A 24,923-nucleotide genomic window follows, 5' to 3' on the forward strand; every position below is an offset into this window, starting at 1 on the left:
GATTTTCTATGCCAACACAGAGTGATTACATATAAAGCAGGGGTGGCCAAGTTCAGTCCTCGAGAGACCCTATCAAGCCTGTTTTCCATGTTTCTCTCCACTAACACACCTGATTCATGATCAGGATCGTTATCGGGTTTCTGCAAAGCTTGCCGATTAGCTGATCATTAGATTCAGCTGTGCTGAAAAAGGGAGACCTTGAAAACAGGCTGGGTAGTAGCTCTCGAGGACTGAACTTGGCCACCACTGATAAAGGAAACGTGCAAATATTGCAAGGAAAGATTTTTATTTAAAAAACAGAGAAAAAAAAGGCCTATTTGTACGCCCTTGTTACTCTTCCCGTCTCTCTGACGCAATCTGTAGAGAAGCTTCAAACAGGATTTTCATAAGAGGGAAGAGGCCAGTGACCTTTGTAAATTTCTCAGCAAGGTTCAACACAGATGGAAAAACTGGATGAGTGACAAAAACGCGAAGAAGTCAAAGTGCTTTTTCATTTACCAAAGCTGTGAGATATCCACATAAGAGCACTAAAGACAGACAGCAAGGCCCCTTTTCAAAATCACCTTTATTTCTATATTGAAACACGTTAAACTCAATTACCGTACATAACACTTGAACACTGAAATGAAGACACTGAAAGCTGGACACCCTTACGCTCAATAGGAAAGGCAGACAAAAATCAACATTAAAGCACTTGTGGTTGCATTTGTATTGAAATATACTGAATAAAGTGCACTCTCATAAAAACAAAACATGCTAAAGCAACAGATTCACCAATTCAGTTCAAGTTTGCGCACCTGTAAATAAGTTGTCAAATTTTGCAGAGTGGGCAATCAAAGCCAAAACGCGTGTCAAGTATTTATTCCATATCGTCGATATCCTGATTTTAAGGCCTAGGACACTTTTTGTCCTCACTAGTGAGACAATTTGGTGCACGAGTAGAATGATTGCGTCTTACCAGTTAGCTTTGCACTGCTGCAAATTTCTGCACACCAACAGGACAACTTTGGCATACTAGTAAGACAACCACGTTACTAACGAGGAGACGCTGCACACTAGTTAACATCTATGCACTACTGTCAAATTGCTAGATGTCAAGTAGTACGCGTAGCAAGTAGTTGCCCCACTAATGAGGAAAAAGAGAAATCTAGTATATTGTCTCTGTCGGGTGGAAACTTCATATTTTCAAATATGGACAGTTTCTCATCTTTTGACAAATGTATTTCTCCACATTCTTAACCTATGTAAAGTATTGAAAACCGCTTGCGATCAAATCTATTAGCATTCTGGGACACCGACTGAGCTGTGTCAAAACTCAACCAGCATGGGAGCCGTGCAGCATTATGCCGCCTCAACATCAAAAGTCTGGATGTTTTTTTAGACAATATTTATTTTAGATACATTTGAGCAAGATTGTTTTGTTAAAAAATGGATGGCTGTAATGCTTCATGTAGAAGGAACAGCCACAAACTAAGTAACAAATTAACTGCTTAGTCAACTTGCCGTTTATTTATTGCGTACCTAATGAAGAAAAATAGTTGGGAGTGATTTTCTGAATGCGAAGATTCCGCCCAACAGCGATGATAAAGGATACAAGCACAAACGCTCAAACATCTTTCAATTCTCCGCAAGCTGGTGATTATCATCAGTATTCATCCAGATCGTCGTCCAAGTCAGAGAAGTCGACAGAAGGTCGGCAATCTTGTTCCTCGTCGTCGTCGTCGTCACTTTCTTCCTGAGGATCTGCAGCAACGAGAAACTGCAGTCGGTCAACCAGGCTTTGTGGAAAGCCCTTTGAGCATTTATTCCATATCTAAATTGAACGTAATTAGACACTTCCGGCCTACTAGTACTAGTAAGCCGGATATCAATTTTCCATACACACGTCTGTTTGCAACACGTGAGGGGGCCGGGTGACGTACCGGTACTTTCGAGGTCGTCGATGTGTTCTGGATAAAGTCTCAGCAATCGGCTTGTTTCAAAACCAACGCATTCCTATCAAGAGTAAAAATTACAAAAAATGACAAGCGTCACTCTGGTGCTTGCGATTCACAATAAAAAGCAGTCAAATATACAATAGGAGGTAACTTTTCTTACATTGTGTTTTTTTAAGCCATTGTTTATGAGTTGTTCGAGTATACGGTACAGGCAAGTGTGAAGGTAGAGTTGCATGCTTTCCCACATTGGAAGATATGACGTGTAATTAAGAGTAAGAAGTAGTAACAGTTTTCGTTTTAGCCTGTGACTAAAATGAAGCACTTTTTGGACTCCTCGAGGAGGGTGGGTGCTCTTGGTTGAAAGATGCAGTGAAAATGTGCTGGTAATCAATTTCCGTTAGCTGTTATCTTTAAACCAAGAGCACCATCTAGAGGAGTGAAAAAATATCAAAAGTGCCCCATGAAGCTTCATTTTCTCATCACAACCTGTGACAAATATTGTATGCTCTACTTAATTACATTCAATGCTAGTTTCTGTTATATTATATGCTAGCGATAAGCTATCCTATGTCCTTAACTCATTCACTGCCATAAATTCATAAAATCTAATAAAAAAAGATTAATAAAAAATTAGGGGCAAGAGGCGATTACAATTTTTAATTTTAATTAATCGCATGACTTCACTAGTTAACTCACGATTAATCACAAATTTTATATATCGGTTCTAAATGTACGCTAATTTTTTTTTATAGGTTTTCATACTCTTGATAACAAAAGTGGGAGAAAAAAATGTTAAACTAATAGAAATAGTTCAAATGGATTTTTGACGTTTATAGCCGTCAATGGCAGTGAATGAGTTAATAAAATTAAGTTTGGATGAAGAGCCAATACCAGTATTGATACCTGCCCTTTTAAAATCAGTAACTAGAAATGAGAAGAATAGAAAATTGCCATTAATTTCATGCAATTTTAAGCAAACTGCTATATTAGGATTTACACGTCTTTCTTAAATTGATCTGTTACCGTTTTATTTTGGGGGATTTTATGTATCAAAAGTACAAGTGGTATTGGTACGTATCAGTCTGAAACCAAGTGGTATCAAACATCCTTGCTACTTCTTACTGTGCACATGGTGTTTTGCATTCTGTTAGCATTAAGCTAGCTGATGTTCAGTTTTACAGGAAACTTCAACTGTGAGTGACAAAATGCTTGAGGCAAATATGCGTCGCCAACAAGTGTCTTCTTTTCATCTTCTGAGTGATGCTATGACAACCATCACGACGACAACGTGAGGACAGGCTAAGCTAAGGAATATTTTCAAGTTTTAAGGTTTGCAATTAATTTAGTGTGTAAGGGGTGAAACTATTTAAAGGACAATGTTTTTTTGTTTAGTTTTTTTAAACGCTAGCCTAATAGCATAACTGCAAAAGTCATAATATGATATAAATTAAAAAATATATACACTAATGTGCTTGCTAAAAAGAAAATAATCTTTAGGTCTTAGTCATCCGGGTAATGGCAACTGGACTTTAGTTGGTTGAATTTGTACCTTGTCTGAAAACATTCCAAAAAGACCTAAGCAAAATGCTATTCAGCTAATAAACGCTAACTTTCACAATAATGAACACTGCAAAAAACAAAAAAATCATCATCTTCATTATGCCGCTTGTGTGCGTGTCCGTGTGCGTGTGCACGTACCCCAACTGCATGGAGTGCCCCCCGGACATCGGACAACCTCTGTTCATAAAACTGCAGCAGGACCACCATATACAGACCACTGCTGACCAAGCTGTCAAATTCAGACTGTGGAGCAACACGAGACATCTCAGCACACTGTGCACTAGCATACCCAAGAATATCAACATGCACATCCGTGAAAACGACATTCCTTACCTGCGCATGTGCTCTGTACAGCTGCTGGACATCAAAGTCGTCAATGTTCAAGCGCAACTTCTCCTTGCAGAGTTCACAATTTGTGATGGCCTCCAGGTCCGTGCCTTCAAAGATGAAATTGGGAAAAAGTCTCTCACACTGTACATAAGTGGAAGTTTACTTTATTTTTTATTTAAATAAATAAATCCATTGAAATTCCTTGTGTTTTAGGCTACATGAATGTGCAGTCAAGGCAACAATTTTCTTTCCAACATGTTCTATGCAGCACCGCTAGTCTAAACATGGTATTCTGATGATTGTGAATGTAGAATATGAATTAATAAGCAAATTCCCCTCGTTGGGGGGGCGGCCATTTTGCCACTTGTTGGAGACTGAAAATGACCATAACGTGACCAAATTCAGAAAAAGGCTGAAACGTGATTGGCCATTACCTGCGTAACACTGATGTCATTGGGTCTGTTTCCATAGTAAAGTGGTCATCACGGTCGCCTTGGATGATGTGCGAATAAATACAATTGTTAAAAAAAAATTTTTTTTTTAATTAATTAAAAATAAATAAATATCGCAAAATGGCTGCCTTCTGAGATGGCTAAAAACAGCTGGGTTTTGCTGCTAAATTCATATTCCACAAACCAAAATTTGTAATCAGAATGCTATATATAGATAGATAGATAGAGATATCTATATAACATTATATGCCAAATGTTATGAGCTAGCCAGTATTGGCTTGACTTAATCACAAAAAAAATATTCCTATAGCTTTGCTAACATTGTGACCCGACTATAACAACAATGCTCAATGAGTGGGAGTGGCTAATCTACTGGTAGTTAATTACAGTGACTAAGTCTCCATACTTCGTTGTTTCCGAAAACTGCTGAAAGAACAATCGAAAAGGTGTGGCGCACCTGAACCAATTTTGGAGGAGAGCCACCTCTTGATGCAATCTTGGTGGACGTACTGCAGACTTCCTGTGCATCGACAAGGTTGAATCAAAGGGTTGGATGCAGAGTCCTCTCCCATCTGGCAGATTCGGCACCGATCTCCTTCGTCCTCGTCGGAATCTTCCAGCAGTAGCCTAGTAGAGACGAACGGCATCAGTGCCTTAATCATTCTAATAGTCAGTGCTATGAATGACTTAAATGGTTTTATGTCTTGTTTTAATGTTTGCTTTTAATTCTGTAATTGTTTTGCGTTCATTCACATATGAATGGTGATATAGAAGTAAACGTGTCAGCAACCTTTACTGTCAAAAGAGCCATTTTAGGCCAAATAACAAAAAAATCTGTCTGGATCTGCGAAACATTTGAATATTGTGATTAACAAAACAGTGCATTAGCGCAAGTATAATGTACCGAGGAACCAAGAGTTATTTAGAGCTGCCCCACAACCCAAAAATATGCAGCATCCAATATGTAGAGATTTATTTCATTCTACCTTTCGTCTTTGGATTTTTTGGGAGTAATTTTTCAGACATTTTTAGACTTTTCTGACTTGCGTCAAATTTCTGATATATGGTAAATTTCTGCCTCTCCTCTTCCTTTTTGGGATATTTGATGGCTATTTTTGACATTTTTTCTGCCTTTTTGCCATCAATTTTCTGATATTTTGTGGTTATTTTATAGTAATTTTGGGGATTTTTTTAAATTTATTTTTTACAATTCCAAAGACTTTCTGACGTAAACATTTTGAATGACATTTTTGGAATATTTATTAATTTTTTATCTATTTCATTAATTAATTTAAAGAATATTTCATAAAACAAATTATAATAATAATTCCTACTATTTGGTTGTTGTTTTTTTATCCACAGGGAGCCAGAGATCAACTTAAAGAGCCACATGTGGCTCCAGAGCCGCAGGTTGCAGACCCCTGCACTAGTACATGGACCATACGATATATATCAATGATATTGAATCAAACGGCTTTCTGCACATCAGCATTGAACTACGCATGCTGCTTCAAAAAAAATAAAAAATAAATACTGTCCTGTCAAATAAACTCAAGTATACGTTTTGGAAGCATGTATGTCAATTACCTCTCCTTAATCATGCGGAGCTTCTCTTGTTTGATCCCTGCGCTGTCCAGCGTTCTCTCATCGCCACCTTGTGGTAGGGAGGCCCCACTTTGAACTGGAGTCCCCCTGCGGCGCTGCGCCAAGCCCGCTAAAGTTTCCTTTATTTGGGGTACCTTGTCTTCCTCTTGCCTGCGAGGACGGGCAGCCCCATACCGATGCAAACCCGATGCCCCTTGTTCCTCTTCGTCATCATCATCCTCTTCGTCATTCTGAGCCGCTCTCAGTTCGAGGTCATCCCATCTTCTAAGCAAGTGTTGAGGACGACTAAGGCTGGCAGATGAGTGCGCGCTTTCGTCCCGTGCGTGTCTTCGAAGACGAGAGACGAGAGGAGGGCAGCGGCTCCGCAGAGAGGAAGAAAGCCAGGAGCTTCCACCACTGGCTGCTTCTCGGGTCCCTACTTCAGGATCTCTGGGCAACGGCACCCTGGCTCCAGCCACTCCACGGTCTTTCTTCTCCCAAATGGGGGAAAGGTCCATTTTGCGCTGACTGGTCCCGAGAGCGTTTGACGACCATCTGCGAGAGGCCTGCTCCGCACCAGAAGACATCGCGTCTCCCTCATCGCTGTCCAAAGACAGACTGTCGCCATCAAACGAGCGGACGCTGGATGAGCTACTGGAGGAGGGCGAGTCTTGGCTGAAGTGGGTCGAGAAAAGGCGGGATAAGCGGTGCCGTCTGGAGGTACACCCTTGGGGGTCGTCAATTTTGGGGGTAGGTCTTTGAGTAAGTGGGACTTTAGGTCTGCAAGAGGAAGGCTGTTCCTGAAATGAGGCACGTCGGGACGAGGCGTTCAATAACAGCATTGAGGGGATGTTGCTGTCACGTGCGGTGGCCAAACGATGGATGGAGGAGGTGGAGGCGGCATGGTTGCTTGGGGCGCTTTCTCGCGCAGCAGTGAAGGTGCAAGACGAGTAATCTTTGGGTCGCGCTCCTTGGGCGTAAGTGGAAGTTAGACGGCCGGTCCGATCTGCAAAAATAAATCAGAGCACTTGCATTAGCAACTAAACAAGTCCTCCGAGTGTTCACACAAAGAATATAAACAATGGGCCCTATTTTCATTCCTGGCACAGGTCTAGCGCAAAGTCTACTTTGGGCAGCTTTGTTCGCCAGAATGCCCCAAAATGGCCGCGAACAATTGCGCCGCCATGAAAATTGATACGGTAATTTTTTCACCAAGCGCACGTGGGCCAGTCTACGAAAATAGAGCTCAATAAATACATCAGTTCCTGGATTCCACACCTGGCTCCTTCGGCGTCTCCACCTCTCTGCTTGACAACAGCGGCCTTGAGCAGGAAGCTGAAGACCGTGACAGAAAACGGCTTGAGCTCCATGATGACCCTGCTGAGAGAGAACACGATGTTCTGTATAGACCAAATATAACATTGCACCCATCATTTCTTGACAGCTACTGTGAAAACAAGCACTAAGGAATACTTTTAAGTGTGTTTTAATGTGTCATCTAATTGTGATTTTTTTCATCCTCAGTATTTATTTCAATGATAAACAAATACATTATTTTGAGAAATGTATTTATATTTTCTATTAAAGAACTTTATACAGGAGTATTGTTTTCTTTTCTGTGCTGTATTTTTTGCTCATGATGTTGGTGTTCCTTCCATGAAAAGTTATTTTTCCCCAGATTCTATATGCAAAATGGCGTCAGACGACTGACGCTGTAGGAGAATTTTTTTTGGGTGTGTGTGCGTCGTCATATATTATTTGTTAGTGTACACTACAGCCAAAATAAAAGTACTTCACCTAATTTGAGGCAGTGACATACCACCACCCCTCCACCCCCCTTTGACATATTGTTGGGGGGGGGGGGGTTGCTATTATTCAGTGGATTTTATGATAATCAAGCTTAGCTAAATGTTGCTTCTTAGGTTTGTTTATTGTTGTATTAAGAGTGTGTTGAGCAAGGTTGGAACATAGAATGTGTGCATTTTATTACTGTGGATGGCACGTTAAACAATACTGAACGGACATGTTCATTGAATGGAGACAATACAACAATATTCCGGGTTGAAATGAGGGATTGACATATTTCACTGACAGGCACTTAACCAAGCACTACTGAAATTAGTTAAACTGTGTTTAAAGTACCTTTGGCATTGTTAAGCCCACTACTGGAGTAGTTGGATCCTGTAAACGAGGTTCTGGACGTAGAGTACTGTCCTCTTTTACTGCAGATCAATTTGGGCCGCTTATTGTCACCATCATCACTGCTGGTCGACAGATTGGAATGGCCAAACATCCCCTCCGATGTAGTCTACAGAAGAAAAAAGGTTAAAAAATATATTTTTTAAATTCAGTTTCAGATGACAGTGTTTTTCACTATCTTAACTGGCTGGATGTCTTCAGATCTATAGATAAATACATCTTTATTGTCCCCGAAGGACAATTTGGTGTGCAACAGTGCCTCACAAACAGAAAACAAACATTAAAACAAGTCATAGTTGTCATGATACAAGGAATATAACTCATAATTGATTTAAAAATGTAACATAAATTTTAGATTTTATTTAAAAATGTATTGTCAGGGACAATAAAGATTTATCTATCTATCTATGGTAGTCACTTGCGGTCTGCCACGTGGAAGTAAGGCGCTTTTCCATTTCATGTCTAACCCAAGCCTCGCCCCAATTTTGTATTTTTTGGGAGACGGCTTCCTCGTTCTCCAGCAATCAACGTGTTCGTTGTTCCTTGAATTACATTTTGCAGTACACAGTGGCCTTAAAGAGAAAAGTGTGCATACATTGACAGCTGGGGCTGGCTCTCATTCAATTGAATGGACCAACAGAGGTTCACACCACTCACAAATATTTTTCCCACAAGCTTCACAATTCATCTGTAAATACACATGAAATTGTAAATATGATTAAGTATGGTTGTAAAACAATGCGTACTAGATATACTCTATGAGTCTGAGGTGGCTGGCAGTCAGCTTTGTCTGGCTCGCTTAAAACCAGGAAAAGAGTAAAAAGTGGAGTTCCTTGCCGCACGGCTTGATTATTATTATTTTTTTTACGCCTACGTCTGTCGGCCAATTAGATTACAGCGACGTCACGGCCCTCCTCTGCAGGTTGGCAAGTGGTTCTGAGGAACAGTGTAATTCTAATGGCCAGGCCTAGAAATCATGTAATGGAAAAACAACCACACATGGATGAATCAGGCTATTTCAGGGTAGAACCCGTTCAAAGGAAAAGAGGCATAAGTTTGTGAATTGTTCAACAAACAGTGTGTTAAAGCTTAAGTACCAGTTTAGTCCTACTGCTGAGTGAGGAGTCTGCCCATGGACGCTCATAAGATCGGGTGGAAGATGTGAGAGGCTTCCAGGTGGTGCTACTGTGGCGGTCAGAGGTGCTGTAGTCTCTGGACGAGCTCAGCAGGCGAGAAGTCTATAAAATTAACATTTTAGTTAGTAGATGACAAAATTCTACTGAACACACAGGAAAAAAATTGTCCATTAGTATCAAAAGGGGGGACAGGAATAAACCAGGAATTTGCTAAAATGATGGCTAACCCTTAATCGAAAACATAGACATGATCACATGTTTGTTTTTTTTGCACCAGAGTCTAAGTTACTTGATTAAAAGGTAGTCTTAAGTTCTGTGTTACCATTTAGTGTTCATAACATAAAACAGAAGTTACAGAACATCTGCATGGCATCTAAAAAAAAATTGTTTTTATGCATTTTCACCGAGCCTGGATTCTTCTGGAAAGCACTGCGACCGTCAGTAACACTATCTTGTGAGAGGAGCCTTGACCAATAGCTGGACTCTGATACGCGTGTTAGCTGCCAAGGAATGTAGGATGGTCTATAAAAAGACCCCTGATGAGTCTGCTGTTGCTCCACTGACATACATGCATAGCAACACTGCTCCGATTCTCTCAGAAAGAAAATAGAGAACACTGAAGCCATCTCAAATGACCAAGTACTAACGCAGTTTGACAGAGTGATCCGTTTAAGAATTTGATTGCAAAGCTGACTTAAGCAAGTTCCGGATGGAAGTGGACTACAGAATTCACGTGAATGGACTCATATTTGTTTGCCATTGGTTTTGAAACGGTCGTCTTGTTCATGTTTATATTTCCACACCGTAGAGCTGTGCTGAAATTTTACAGGAAATCCAAATAGCTGTCATTTTAAGCGAGCAATGAACATGAGTTAGCTACGTTCGCATGCATTTGTCGCTTAGTGAGATACATGGAACTTTTCATTTATGGATTTATTTAAAATTCCACTTCACAAAAATTATTCTGACACTGGGAACGCCCTCCACTTCTTATTAAAAAAAAAAAAGTAAAAATTTAAAGTAAGAAATTACGTTGACATTTGTGAACACTTTAGGGAACTATTTACTTGCCTGCTTGAAATATTGGTCATCGGTCTCCTTTGACTACTAATAATCGGTATCAGTATCAGGCTTGAAAAAAAACAAAAAACATCGGTCTATCACTAAGCAAGACCACGAAGAGTACCTTTTGGTCCACATCTGCTTTGTAAGTGGATGATGCCCTCGGAAAGCGGTCATGATGAGGCAGACTCTCGCGGCTGTATAACCTGCTGGAGCCCATAAACGTTGACGAGGACGACGAGGATGATGAGGAAGACGCTCTGGGAGTAGACATGTATGATGACCTTGAAGTGGACAGACAAAAGGGAAGTCGAAGAGACCTGGAGTCCATCCTGGCTCCCTGTTGAGCAAGCAAAGATGTCATACCACAATTACTGGCAGAGACGTGACGAAAAAGAGCCAAGGCGGGGCACTGACTGTCATAACCTGTTCTGGTTGACAAAAGAGGTGGTGTCATAAAGCCAGTGGGAAAGCACCAGAACAAAACAAAAACAAAATCACTCATACATTCTTTCCGTCCGGAAAAAGACATCAGCGCAACATTACCTACATCCTAACAGTTTAGAAGTTTATTGGTGTGTTTTTTATTTTATTTTTTATTAAGGGAGCAGGCTACTTCTCAAATACAGTATTTCCAAAGAACAAAAATCTTAATACAGTTTGTGCACAACTTACAAGATATCAGAGAGGCTTGGGAAATTGTTCCACCAATTAGGTTAGAGAAAATGAAATATTCAAGGTTTTAAGATGAACAGACACAGTAACATTAACCCTTTTCTTTTATTTTTTAAGTTTGTCCAGCATTACGGTGTTCTGAACTGTCTTACTACTGAATACAAAGAGTGCACGATTAAATGGACCTCCGGAATGGATATCAAGGAGATGGCTTTTTCCAGGCGCCCACATTTCTGTTAAGCAATGAAGCAGTAGTGTGTTGTTACAGATGAAGCACACGTGAGTTTGTCCACTGGACTTCATCCATCAGCCTATCTTCGGTACAGTCATGGGAATATGACACTCTTAGAAGAGCTGCAAATAGCAGTCTTCTAAGATGAATGGTAATGTTAAAATAAAATCCAAATAATGCATTCATACATTAAACACAACCTAGTGAGTTCAAGGAAGCCAGAATATGAAAGCTTATTTATTAATGTTGCTTTAGCACAGTGGGTGGGCAAAGCCGGTTTTATCAGTATACCCTGAAAATATTGAGTACATGCTAAAGCAGGGGTGGGCAAACTCGGTCCTCGAGGGCCTGAGTCATGCGGGCTTTGGATGTTTCCCTGCTCCAACGCAGCTGATTCCAATCAACAGGATCATTATCAGGCTTATACAGAGCTTGCTGATGATCTGATCATATATTAGCTGTGTTGAAGAAGTTAAACAACCAAAACCAGCAGGACTCCAGCCCTCGAGGACCGAGTTTGCCCACCCCTGCTTTAGCATGTACTCAATATTTTCAGCGTATACTGGTAAAACACAAACTGGATTGTACATATTTTAGGATGCAAATTTCTTCTCTAATAAGATGAAAAATCATCAACATACAACTTGGACAAACAAATTATTCACAAGAATAAAGTACAAGACAAAATCTATTCAAAGAAGCATCTGAAAGAAAGTATTCAACGCAAGCTGACTCACCAGTGTTCAGCAACAACGATAAACAAGTCTTCTGTGTATAGTTGAAACCTGATATACAGTGTTACCTGAATCGGATGAAAAATTAAATAAAAAGATCATTGTAATTATTGATGCTTGTCAGGGAATTAAAAAAAAAGGATTAACAAATATAATGAAACAGCTATCAATGGAACATATTTTTGGGCATATCTGGTGAATGCATTGCCTTGTTTACAACTTTTAAACTGTCAACCAAGATGGCATTGAACAGCCAAAGTAAGAACACAACCACCGATCACCAGAATAACTAGTAAATGACGAGACTAGGAGACGAAGGCAAGACATGTCTCTTTTCTTTACTCTCCACACAAAATTGATTGATCACAAAGCAAGCATGAACCTACTGCCCTTCAACTCTTCTCTGTCCCCCCCTTTGATACAAGAAACCGTCCTACTACAATCCCTGACTTTAATGTATACGTCCCTCATGGTGAACGTCTATCATTTGTGGGTCAACCACACTATTACCCAAAAAGTTGCCATCTTTGAATTTGAGTATCTCCGGTTGTAGTGGTCCGATTTTAATAAGTGTGGTATCATTGTGCAGGGGTTTCGAAGCTCGTTCTAATGAAAAAGATTGTGGGGAAATGTCCAAATGCCTATAAAAGTAGCCCCAGTCGTTCTGCTGTATTGGATCGTTTTCTAATGAGGCGTACATGAAGCTAAAGATTGACATCAAGGATATCAAATATACTACTCAGTGACTTCCATAAGCATGTTCACATTAAATTTAGACCGTACCAACAGGCCTCATTACAAACTTTAACAATTAAGATTGCTCGTAAATTACAATTGTAAAACTCCCTGAGCGTAATGATGATATTAAGAAGAATGCAGGCTTTTCTAAACACGTTTGCTTTGAAATGGCAAACCTGGACACGACAACTGCTAACAGGTTAGCTTAGCAGTGCTACCCATAACGCTAACTCGAGAAAGCCTTAAGAGTTGTTTTTAAATATATCTATATGGTAAATAAACCCTCGCGAAACAGCGGTCGCTTTTCACTTATAACTTATCACGATTGACAAATACAAACACGACAATAAACAGAATCGAAGGCAACAGTCTCACCTTTCCTAGTAAACCAGATCGGAGTGACAGCTGAGCACAAGGTGTGAGAATTTGCCCCGCTTTATGTCTATGAGAGGACAGAGCTAGGAAGTCACATGGCACGGCATAAATAGCACGCACGTCTCGTGACGTCAAAATATATATTGGCGCGGAATTCTACGTCAATGTCGTCGCCATATTGAATGTGGCAAGTGGTGTGTATGTGTGTAAGGACAAAGGATAACGCGGTTATGAACTGTGGTTAGTAGTAATGTAACAAATACTGTACCTAATCAGCCGTCTCTGGCCCCGTCTTGTGTGTCTACTGTGGCTTGCAAGAAAGCTCTAGCGCCCGGCCCCGGAAAAAAGCAACAAAACAAAGACATAAGTTTTAACTTGCAGTGATTTGTTGTTTACTTTCGTTATAATGTTTTCAACTACAGTATAGTCTCATACACCAATTTATAAACACATTGCAATCATTCTCATAAAAATTGAAAGTATTGGTCTCATAATTACAAATATGTTCGGGTCATGTCATGTGTCACAAGTAAAATACGGTTGTTGTTGGTTTTTTTTTTTAAGGGTGGGGGTTATTATTGCATGTGGTGAGATGTCTTTGTTGTTTGTGATTGATTGCCTTATTTCATTTGCATGTTGAAAACACTGAATGGAAAAGGTATTTTCAGAAAATGAACTTTACAACCCAATTAAAAACAAGCACAAAGTGCAATTATTGTGTATGAACTGTTTCTGACACCTAGTGGTGACCATTGCACACAACAAAATAAAAGAGAAGGTGGCCTTGTAACTTTTACTGTAGCCTATCAGTCTATTCTAGTCTACCAGTATACTCTAAGGCATTACTGAATAACCACGACAATCATTTAGAATAAAACATGTCTGTAGATCAATAAAAACACAAAATGGCAAATTTTTGCTCAGAACCTTTTTGTGGTCTAAAATGCATACACAGTGGTGGCTGGTCACTAGCGTGCGCTTGGGTGCTATACCTCCACTGACAGTGGTCACCACATTACTTTTGTGGAAGACAAAACATTCTATACAAATATTTACATAAATAAACATATTAATATTGTGAACTAGAGACTGGAGAAATTGCGTGTGTTGAAGGCTGAGAGGCTAAATAAAAAATTGTGGAATGACTTGGAATGATATTGAATGATGTCAAATGATATTAAATAACATAGAATGTTGTACAATAATGGGGAATGAGCTGAATATGTTGAAGCTGGAATGGTTTGAGTGAGGAAGATCCATAGGAGTGGACTGAGGCTGTTTGGTGTCAGTGCATCAAGAACCACCTCATACAGACGTTTGCATGACATGCGCTACAGATTGTCTGAACCCAAAACAATATCAGAAGTGTCTGTGCTGGGTGAAGGAGAAAAAGTAGGCCGCTAGTCTTTTGCGCAGTGGTCCCAAGTCCTCTTTTCAGATGAAAGTAAATGTCGCATTTCCTTTGGAAATCAAGGTCCCCCAGAGTCTGGATAAGCACAAAAAACTAACTGCTTCAAGTTAAGTGTGAAGTTTGGGGAGCCATGTCATTTGCTGCTGTGGCTCCATTCTTTTATCAAGTCCACAGTCAATGCACATCATACTTCCTGCTGATGATGAGCTTTTTGGAGAAAAAATATAAAAATTTCCAGCAGGATTTGTCACCTGCCCACAATGCCAAAACTACCAATACCTGCATTAATAGCCATGGAATAACAGTACTTGATTGGCCGGCAAACTTGCCTGACTTGATTCCCATTGAAAATTGATGTTGTATTGTCAAGAGGAAGACAAGGGAACAAAAGCCCTGAAATGCAGACAATCTAAAGGCTAAAAGCATCCTGAGCTACAATAACACCTGAACTGTGCCAAAGGCTTATCGTCTACATGTCATGACAACTTGATGCTGTAACTAAAGTAAAAGGAAGCCCAACAAAGTAGTGAGGGCAGATGACTTGAATGCACTTTTCAGAAGGCAAACATTTCTGTTTGAAGGCCTTTTTTAGTCACTTGAAATATAAACATTTTGGAAACACTGGATTTTTTTTTAGCACCTGTACTTTCTTCCACACGCACAAAAACACACGCACAAAAAACTCTCACACCGACACTGACATTCACCCCCCCCCCCCGACACACCCAAAAACTCACACACCAAAATAAATCTCACATAAACACACACAAAAAAAAAACTTTCATAGACACCATAAGTTCTCTCATACATACCAAAAAACTCTTGCATGCACCAAAACAAGCCTCACATTGGCCACGGAAACCTCTCACACTCACAAAAAAAGTGAGATTTTTGGCCTATACAGCACTTTAAACATGCTAACCACTACGACAGCATACTGCCCCCGATTTCATGACCGCTGATAAAAAGATTAATTGTTTAATCTCCCTTTTAGTCGACAGCGTTTTATGGTGTTGATTCTAATAGTCACAGGTAAAGGTTTTATTGCTGTTGAACAGCACTGCTTTGACATGGGACATAAATACTTTCACATCAAATCCCCACTTTGACGTGCCACAGAATGTACTGTAATTACTTAACGAGACCATTAAAATTAAAAGATGTCGAGTGTACAATGCTGCTCGAGGCTATTCATTTAGCCTTTGTACTGACATTCACTGATACATTTTTCTCACGTTCACTACTGTGTTGAATTTGTAGCTTTACACATACCCTAATATATATTTTTTGCCTTTCCAATGTATAATGTGTAGTAAGACTTAAAGCTGCATAAAACACCCCAAATGAGGGACACTTTTAATAATCATTTATCCAACAAAGTTACCATTGCTGATTTATTTTTATTTTTAGATTTGCTGTCAAAACAGAACAAGGTCAATATGTATTTATTTATTTTTCATTTTTATTTTTAATAGATGTCAAAGTGGTTGAGGAAAAAATCAATAGCCATTCAATTCATGCAGATGAAAGTAAATTTGCAATGTTGGAGGAACATACTATTCTGAGATTGGAGAAGCATGATATTCCGATTTGTACGGTGATCTGTTAAGAGATTACGTCATTGTAAACTCGGGAATATTTGAAAACCACTAGAGAGCGTTGTAGTTCACACTTTTACCTACCACAGAGTCTCAGTTTTCCAATAACTCCTCCGTCTTTAATTTGCACTCCAGAAGTTGTTTGCCAAGTCAGGGGGACAATTAAATCCGGTTTCAACAAGTTTAATTAGATCAATTAGAATCATTGCTTTGAAAAGCACTGTAGATCCTGCCATCGCTGTAAATTCTGGATTAGCAGCATTCATTTAATTTGCATACTCTAACTCCTCTCTAATTTAGCAGGAAACCTTGGATCAGGTCTTCACATTCATTTATTAATCTACTTTAAATTAAAACATTTGGGTGAAGATTGACATATAGGTGAATGCACTTTCAGCATTCGTTAATTTTTCCACATTTTTCATGGGGATTTTTTTTTAAATGAATGGAGATGTTCATGCTGGAGAGACTATGTCTCTCGGCTGGCCTGGGAACGCCTTGGGAACCCGTCGGAGGAGCTGGTTGAAGTGGTTGGGGACAGGGATGTCTGGACTTCCCTTCTAAAGCTGCTGCCCCCACGACACGACTCCGGATAAGCGGTAGTAAATGGATGGATGGATGGATGGATGGATGGAGATGTTCCAAATGTAACTCATATTTCCATCTTTCACATCTTAAAAACTTGTTCTGCATTTCCAAAATTCCCTACACTTTTAATTATTCTACATTTACCCTGGCAACAACCCAAATTAATGCAGACCTTTATTACTCAACCAATTAAAAAAAAACATTCAAACTCCCACATTATCAAACAAAACAAACAAATGAAGAGATATTTGACATTTTGACCTCCACCTATTACATTTCTCACCCGATTCAAACCATTCCAATTTAAAACTGTTCAGCTCCTTCAGGATATCTTGGAAGTATTTATCGTATTTCCCAAATTATTAAATAGAATCCCCAAATTTTTAGATATTTTACATATTGACCTCCTCTTTCTTACCACCTTTCTTGTCTGGTTTAAACCATCCCAACGTCAAACTGATCAGCTCAGTCAGGCCATTCATCTTGGGTATTATTAACAGTCTTCCTAAAATTCCACAATCAAATCTTAAATAAGCAGCGATTCGACATATTTCTCTCCTGCTTCCACATTTCTTGACAGATTCAAGCCATTCATTTTTCAAGTTCTGTGGGAATAATTGATTTGTGTAAGTACGTGTAGTATTGTGACTAACAATTCAATTTTTCTCACAGCATTTCAGTTTAGCTCTTCAATATTTTAATGTTAAATTTGCCTTCTGTTCACAGATATGATATTAAGAAAAAACACCCACTTCAGAGTACAACTAATTCAAAATCTAAAGCTGTTAACACATTGTAGTGGTGTTAAATGCAAAGGGTTCCAGAAAGGTCAGCCATAATCATTTTTTGCACAGCTACATGCATAACAATGTGAAGGTCAACAGCATACTCATCATACATGGTAAAATGTTGCACCTGAAAGCACCGGCGATCCATTATCAGTCCTGTGTATGCAGCATAACAGTGATCACCCAAATGTAAATCTACTCAAGGCTAACAGAGCAAAAGGTGAAGGAGAGTCGAAAGAAAGGGATAAATATAGGAGGGCGCTGCCGCAAATTAATTGCTGACAAAAAAAAAAGGACGCGTGACCTAGACAAACGAGGAAGTACAAGGTCTGCGGAGTAGGGGAGGAGACTGCTCAACCCAATTGCAGGGCTACAGGCCAGTACCATTCACCCCCCCCCTCTCCTCCTTCCTTCAGACACATGATTGTGCACACTGCTGTGTGAACAGAGACAACAAGCTCTCCTCCCCCAGTGCCGCTGATAGGATGATAATGGAGCATTCCTCAGAGCTGTTTCTCATTCATGTTAGCTGTGGCGAGGGAAGAACATGCTTGTTTTTCCACTGAAGGCAGCTCAAAGTCTTCCAGGCCAGGCCGCCGCCACTCATGGACATGTAACCTGAGATGTGTGCACAATATCCTTCTCTTGCTCCACTCCTTTTTTTATGTACCCTTGGATACCTGTGATCATTTATCACCAGTGCACACAAAGTAATGCTTCATGGCAACATGTCCAGATCTACTGTATGTAGCTGCTGAATCATTGTGAATAGGTTGTGCATTTTAGTTATCCAGCTTTTTGTCCTGCTTAACCACACGAGATTAAAGTCAGAATCTGGGTGATCTTTTTTGTCAACTATGTGAAAACACAAGGAATTTGTGAAAACACACAAGTAATGGACGTCATCATTGATTTGGGATGCCACAAGATAGCATTGTAGTTCCTCAAATCATTTTAGCATAGTTCCTTAGCACCAAGATGCCTTAAGGAACATTTTTAAGAGTGGGTGATGTCAGGAAGGGAAAACTGTGCCAAACAAATAACGCGAGTGACTCTCTGTGGTGACCCCTGACAGGAAAAAAAATATGAAAGTCAGGTCTTTATTTTATTCATACATCTAAATCTTGTTTAAAGAAAGTAATCGCAAGAGGAAATAAGCTGTTGGAATGTCTGCTTGTTTTAGTGTGCATTGTACAATAGCAAGGTGGGGTTAGTAAACATACACAAAGCACGCTCTTGTGGACTACTTGTGCAATTAAGAAAATAGAAAAGAAAAATACATGCCCACGGTGAGGATTTTAAATAACTTGAAGAATGTCTGGATTTGTCCAGCAGTGTGTAATCACAAAGGAATGTCCTGAGACATTTCTGCTTTTCCTCTACAAGACCCCTATTTTCCCACGGCTCGTCCAGGTCTTAAGGATCTGTTTCCTCTCCCTCCCTCGCTCGCTTGCTCAGCTTTCCTCTCTCACTATGTTTGTGGAGACACACGGACACCACAAAGGCCGGTTCAGAGGAGAATGATCATACTAAGTTTGGGGTCTTCAAGAGTCCCTGCCATGCTCTGTGAGGTGAAATCACTCAAAGCAACATGAGGTCAAAAAGTCAGAGTTATTTCAAGTGCAAATAAAAAGGAAGATTCAAGTAAGAGAATAACTCAAAACAGAGTGGAATGGATTTTAAAAAGTAATTTGACTAGGAAGAAACACATTTTACATTGAACCCTCACATACCGGTATTTTTGGTTCATCATTCGCAAGTTCTCTTTTCACTGCTTGATTTTTTTTAAAATCACTATTTGTGCTTTTGTGCTCAGGCCAAAGCATTAAAAGTGTAACTTTGCAGCCATCTTGTGGCAGGAACTTTGTTTCGGTAAAAATAGTGCATTGCCGGCATTTTGGTGCGAAGGAAGAATGTTGAAGTGAGTTGAGGAGCTTTATTTCAATAAAGGCAGGGCATCTTGGTGCCAATGAACTATGTTGAAAGGAGTTGAGGACCTTAATTTACAAAAGTAGTGCATTGCTGTTATCTCAGTGTCAATGAACTATGCTGATGTAAGGTGAGGAGCTTCATTTAGACAAAAGTAGTGCTTTGCCACCATCATGTGTAATCTATAGCCAATCGTTAACTGGAGGGGGGGGGTATCAATTATGCACAGGTTTTTATTATATTATGCTTTGAGAAACTCACACCTAAAGATAATATTCGTTCCCAATGGTGATGATGCTCTCAACCATCTGTTCATGGAGAGGAAATGTTTTGAAGGCGTGTTTTTTTCTTACTAGCTGTTGTTTTTGGTCTGTGTAGGTATCATTTGCAATTGGAAACAGATCAGGTAAATGAAAATGGTAAAGAGGCAAGGCCACATGTGGCAACACTTTCGCTCTCATGTCTGGGTCCGACAACGAACATGCTTGTAAGCTATTTAGGGACATTGTTGACTCCAGCAAATACATATCCTGTTGATCTGACTGTTTTATTTAAATCCGCGTGTTGTAGAGAGTAATGACAAAGTGAAATGTTGGAGACGTTTATTCTCAATTAGGGACTTTTTCCAAGCAGTGACTAACCCAACACAACCACTAAAAGGCTTCCCCCAAAACACTCAGCGAACATTTGCTGGTCTTAATGTTCCCCAGACACAAAGTGACATCTGCCTCCCTCCCTCCGTGCCCACTGCTCTTTGTTTAGAGGAGCACTGAGGGGAGCCTCTGCACATTGAAGGCAAGGATGATGTCACCATTGTGATCATTTCTGTGCGCTGTGGTGCCCTATTTTTGACCAGGCGTCACCCAGGGAAGGCCACAATGTCTGCTCACACACCGCCAAGAGCAACACAGGCCTGCCACTATTAATTAACACAAGGCCCGTGTGTTTATTTTTTAAGGACCACCCCCACAGACTCGCCAACATCTACAAGTGATCGCTGGCTAATATTTTGAGCAACCTCAACATTTTGTGCAATTGATTGGAGATGTTTGTAAAGGTCCTTGAATTTGTCGTATTTAAGCTATTATAGAGCATGATGTTGTTAAGTCAGAAGCTTTATGATGTACTGATTTCGGTTGAGCGTAATCATCACTGTGATCCGTCTTGAGCATGCAAACTGGTGAATATTTTGTCTACATACATGTCGACGAGATGTTTATCTGCATCAATTAAATCAACTGATTTAGTTGGTTAAAAAACGGTTTCATGAAAATGTGAATAATACAGCTACCAACTGAATTAGGGCTCATACTCAAGTAAATAGTCCAGTGATTCTCAAATATGTGCTGTGTGTGTTTTTTATTCAGTACACTGGGTTTGTACAGTTCAGTTGTGTTGAACTTTTCAGTACATTTGCATTTAATCATTTAGAACAGTTTACTTTCAAATATTTATTTTGATTAAGTTTTTGTTTCACTTTAAATTCAAAATTGATTTATTATTTAAGTAGTTTCTTAAGATATTTAAGTGCACTTAATGTTGAACCTGTGCAGACTGTTACAGTGTTTTAAATTGGTAAATGGAACCAATCAATAGCAAATGTTATATCACAAAATATGAAATGACAAACAGCATCATGTACACAGATAATTATTAAATTTACCTGTGACATCTAAATGACATGCTGCTACTTGAGTATCCTAGGTATTCTTCATTATTCATACTCATGACTTAATAAAATCTCACACAAATTGTCAAAGTGTCTTTTAGCACACAATTTCTAAACATGGTGTCAGTTAAGCTGAAGCTGAGAGATGGGTCTCTTAAAAAAAAAAAACTTCAATCAAACTTAGGGCCAAATGTCAGCTCATGATGAAGACAAAGCAAGCTGTTAGCTCGAGGGAGAATATGTTGCCTTGCACAGGCGTTATCCAAAAGCTTCCCACAAACATCGTGACAATTCATCAAAACTGTAGGAAGAAAAAAAAGCTTTTTTTTTATGCTGTCAATGCAAATAATGACAACTAGATAGAACGCTGCTCACATAAATGCAATTCAACAACTTATTACTATTTCACAACCATTTTGAACTAGGCTTTCAAAAGCATTATTTAGAATTGAATCAAATGTAAAAATATATATGTATATATTATAGTATTCAGTTATGATTAAGATGTTACATGTTTAATGCCAATCTAAAAAACGATAACTTACAACTTTTACTCAAAACCTTTGACGCACCACTGAAAATCCATTTACTTATCGTTTATTTGAAGACTGAAAGGAAAACAACATGTTTGTGGACATAATAGCTCCTTCTTCTTCTTACATTTAATAATAGCCATGATGGTTCATATATACAAACATGAGAGTTTGCAGAAAAGATGTAGCTTTTTTAATTTATTTTTTTATTTTTTGTAATGCTCCTGACACACAGTCTGAAAATAGCTCGTGATATGCATGGATGTTTTTTTTGTGCATTCAAAAGACTTGCTCTATAATTGGATCACACGTAGAATTTGGGTGCTGTTGTTTATTATCACCACATTATGATTGTCTGCCTGTATTTTTTTCATTTGAGAAACAAAGACCAAGAAATGACCAACGCATCATTCACATCATAAATGTCTTTCATGTTATCCTGCTATCCAAATAAAAACGTCGGCACTTTGAGCTCAATTAGACGCATGTTCAAATGTGGAAAAATCAGTAATAGTTAAAAAAGAAAATTGAATACAGTAAGAGACTGTGTCCATGAATCAGAATGGTGAACTATGCATGCATTACCTCATTAAAAGCTGCTCAAAAACAAAATGTAAAACAGCTATGGAATGTTTTTCCACACACATGCACTCCACATACTGTAGAATCATCTTAAATAAGATAAGGAACTGATAAACCTTCACAGGTGTTTTATAGCACATTTTCAAAAGGTCTCATTTTACAGATGTCAGGGTTTCGAATCTACAAAAAACATTTAGAAACAGTTTGATTCATCATGTCGATTCTAAGTGGTACCTTGACTTACAAGTTTTATTAGTTCCACGACCAAGCTTCTAACTCAGTTTAAAAAAGAAAAAAGTTTGGATTTATGTGTGCTTCAGACCCCCCACTGCAAGATGGCATCATTCAATGTTCCAACATCTGGACAAAATCAACTGACATTGGTTTCTTTGCGGTGGACAGATATCGTCACTTGGTGGCAAAAGTGCCATGCGGCAGACTTGCCAACTGCCAGTAAACCTGAAGAACAGGTAAAACAATACATTAGGTACAGTTCTGTTTTGTGCTCACATTTTCCTTGTGTGGATGTGGAGAGTAAATGTGGAGTGTGCAGTAGACCCCCGCATTAGGACCAGGACGTCCCACAAACGAGGAAAATCAGTGTAAAAAATTCTTGACTACGTGGGGGTAAACCTCAATCAGTGTTTTCTACCCCAAAAATTTAATTGCTAAAAAACAACAAAAAACTATACGACATAAATACGGAAATAGGTGAATCCATGGGTGCCGAATCATGAGTATGAGGGGGTCCACTTTACTGTGTTTTGTACAATACCGTTAAGTGCAATTTGTTTGAATGAAAATACATGTTTTTAAAAATTATGTTGGTGTTTTGGGAGGGCAGGAATGGATTAATTGTATCACCATTCATTTCAATGGGGAAAGATGATTTGAGATACAAGTGTTTTGAAATACGAGCATGGTCAAGGTCGTGAGGCACCACTGTACATAAAGTATTTTGAATTGTTTTAATTTTTCGCCTGTTTTATAATACTTTAGTAATACAGTGGTAACTTGACTTACAAATGCACACGTTTGTTGTGTCATAAAAAGCTTGAGCGCCAATCCTGTTACACGAGACGTGACTGAGTTGAGATTCATTTGGTGTTAAATGTACCAAAAGAGCCTTTTCTGTGCTTTGAACCAAAATTTAAAGAGAACGCTCCACCAAATCAAACTGTTTGAAAGGAAGCAGAGAACATTTCTGACGACCGAATTTGCCAACAACAATTGCTGTCAATAGGAGGTGAGAGTCTCCTGTGGATTTTCTTTGTGTGGAAGCCCATGAAAGGTTTGGCTTTGCATTACAAGTCACTGCTGGGTGACTTAATAGAAAGTCAAAATGCGGAATCACAATATTGTGAAAGTATTATTCAAGCATCATGTGTCATGTGTTCTAAGCAAACTAACCAATAACCATTACCCACTCAAAATAGAACAAGCATTTGAACAGAAGTCAATGATATCCACCTTAAAGGGGAAGTCACCCCTCCCGCCGACTTTGAGGTCTCCGCATGTCAACCACCGTTTAAGCTGTTCCAAAGAGTGTTTGTCGATTGAACCATGTTGAAATTTCACGCCTGGGATGTCGTTCTCTTCCAAAATGATGTGTTTGCGTGTGTCGCTACTCGCTTTGTCCAACTCATGCATATTAATGAGGAAATTGTGACGTCATTTGAGATCAACCCTACTCTGGTTAATATTGTGCTAGTGGAATATGAGTTAAGCAGCAAAATCCATCAATTTTTATCAATATAAGAAGGCGGCCATTTTGCCACTTGCAGGTCGAGTGAAAATGACATTACAGTTGCTCAGGACACAGGTAACAACCAATCACAGCTCATCTTAAAAAAAACAGGTGAACTGTGATTGGTCGTTGCCTGAGCCTTGAGCAACTATGATGTCATCTTTAGTCAACAGCAAGTGGCAAAATGGCTGCTTCCTGAGATGGATAAAAATGGATGTATTTTGCTACTTTACTCATATTACACAAATGTTGAATGAAAAGTTTGACTTCCCTCGAAGTACAATGTACTAGTATATCTTTCACGACCAATAAGACGCTTCAGCACACTAGTAGCAACTGTCTTAATAGTACTGTTTGAATTTGAATGAAACTATGAAATTAGTGGGGCAAATCCAGTTGAGATGTGTGCTACTAGTACTACTAGTGAAGCACTCAATATTAACGTAAAAGTTATAGGGTGCCACAAGTAGTACAAGTAAGACACAGTCAATAAGTGTACAATTTTGCCTCACTAGTAACATGTCCTACAAGTGATTACAGAGAACATACTAAAACTTTGGACCTAAAAAGTGCACTAGGTACCATATTTTCCTATTTAAGTTTGAAAAGGCGCACAAGGATATTAACTCATCTACTGCCATTGACGGCTATAAACGTCAAAATATCATTTGAACTATTTCTATTAGTTTCAAATTTTTTTCCACTTTTGTTAACAAGACTATGAAAACCTAAAATGTTTTTTGAAACAAATTAATCTTGAGTTAACTAGTGAAGTAATGTGATTAATTATAATTTAAAAAATTAATCCCTGACGCCCCTAAGAAAAGAAAAGAAAAGGAAAGATTGTAAAAAATTAGGGGCATCAGACGATTTTTTTTTTAATTGTAATTAATCGCATGACTTCAATAGTTAACTCAGGATTAATAAAAAAAATTGATATCCGTTCTAAATGTACAATAAAAACAATTCTAGGTTGTCACACTCAAAAAAATGTGAAACTAATAGAAATAATTCAAATGAATTTTTGACGTCTATAGCCGTCAATGACAGTGAATGAGTTAATT

At 39.0% G+C, this 24,923-nt stretch overlaps 1 protein-coding gene across 3 annotated transcripts; it reads right to left on the reverse strand.

Annotated features, from left to right (window-relative positions):
• Positions 1 to 557: 557 nt before the first annotated feature.
• marchf7 (membrane-associated ring finger (C3HC4) 7) lies at positions 558 to 13,101 on the reverse strand. Of its 3 annotated transcripts, XM_086072158.1 has the most exons (12): positions 13,015 to 13,095; positions 11,905 to 11,969; positions 10,385 to 10,600; positions 9,160 to 9,300; positions 8,006 to 8,171; positions 7,142 to 7,243; positions 5,867 to 6,869; positions 4,737 to 4,906; positions 3,831 to 3,934; positions 3,636 to 3,740; positions 1,923 to 1,995; positions 558 to 1,743 (listed from the first exon to the last, which is right to left on the reverse strand). In XM_086072158.1, exons 3-12 carry the CDS (start codon positions 10,589 to 10,591, stop codon positions 1,646 to 1,648), a joined length of 2,169 nt encoding a protein of 722 aa, XP_085928284.1. In that variant the 5' UTR covers positions 10,592 to 10,600; positions 11,905 to 11,969; positions 13,015 to 13,095; the 3' UTR covers positions 558 to 1,645. The 3 variants fall into 3 exon arrangements, with proteins under 3 accessions (XP_085928284.1, XP_085928285.1, XP_085928283.1); XM_086072159.1 differs by lacking the exon at positions 11,905 to 11,969 and having other exon boundaries at positions 13,015 to 13,101; XM_086072157.1 differs by lacking the exons at positions 11,905 to 11,969; positions 13,015 to 13,095 and having other exon boundaries at positions 7,142 to 7,240; positions 10,385 to 10,620.
• Between the last annotated feature and the right edge of the window lie 11,822 nt (positions 13,102 to 24,923).

The sequence above is a fragment of the Leptonotus elevatus genome, chromosome 3 (genome assembly GCF_054856555.1).
Source record: "Leptonotus elevatus isolate MCC_2025b chromosome 3, RoL_Lele_1.0, whole genome shotgun sequence".
Lineage (NCBI taxonomy): Eukaryota > Metazoa > Chordata > Actinopteri > Syngnathiformes > Syngnathidae > Leptonotus > Leptonotus elevatus.

Coding starts and splice junctions, on each gene's coding strand:
- marchf7 (XM_086072159.1), bottom strand. CDS start 10,591: ATGGACTCCAGGTCTCTTCGACTTCCCTTTTGTCTGTCCACTTCAAGG. Junction 8,172..9,159: donor TCAGCAGTAGGACTAAACTG/GTACTTAAGCTT, acceptor TTTCTTCTGTAG/ACTACATCGGAGGGGATGTT. Junction 3,741..3,830: donor TGTACAGAGCACATGCGCAG/GTAAGGAATGTC, acceptor GTTGCTCCACAG/TCTGAATTTGACAGCTTGGT.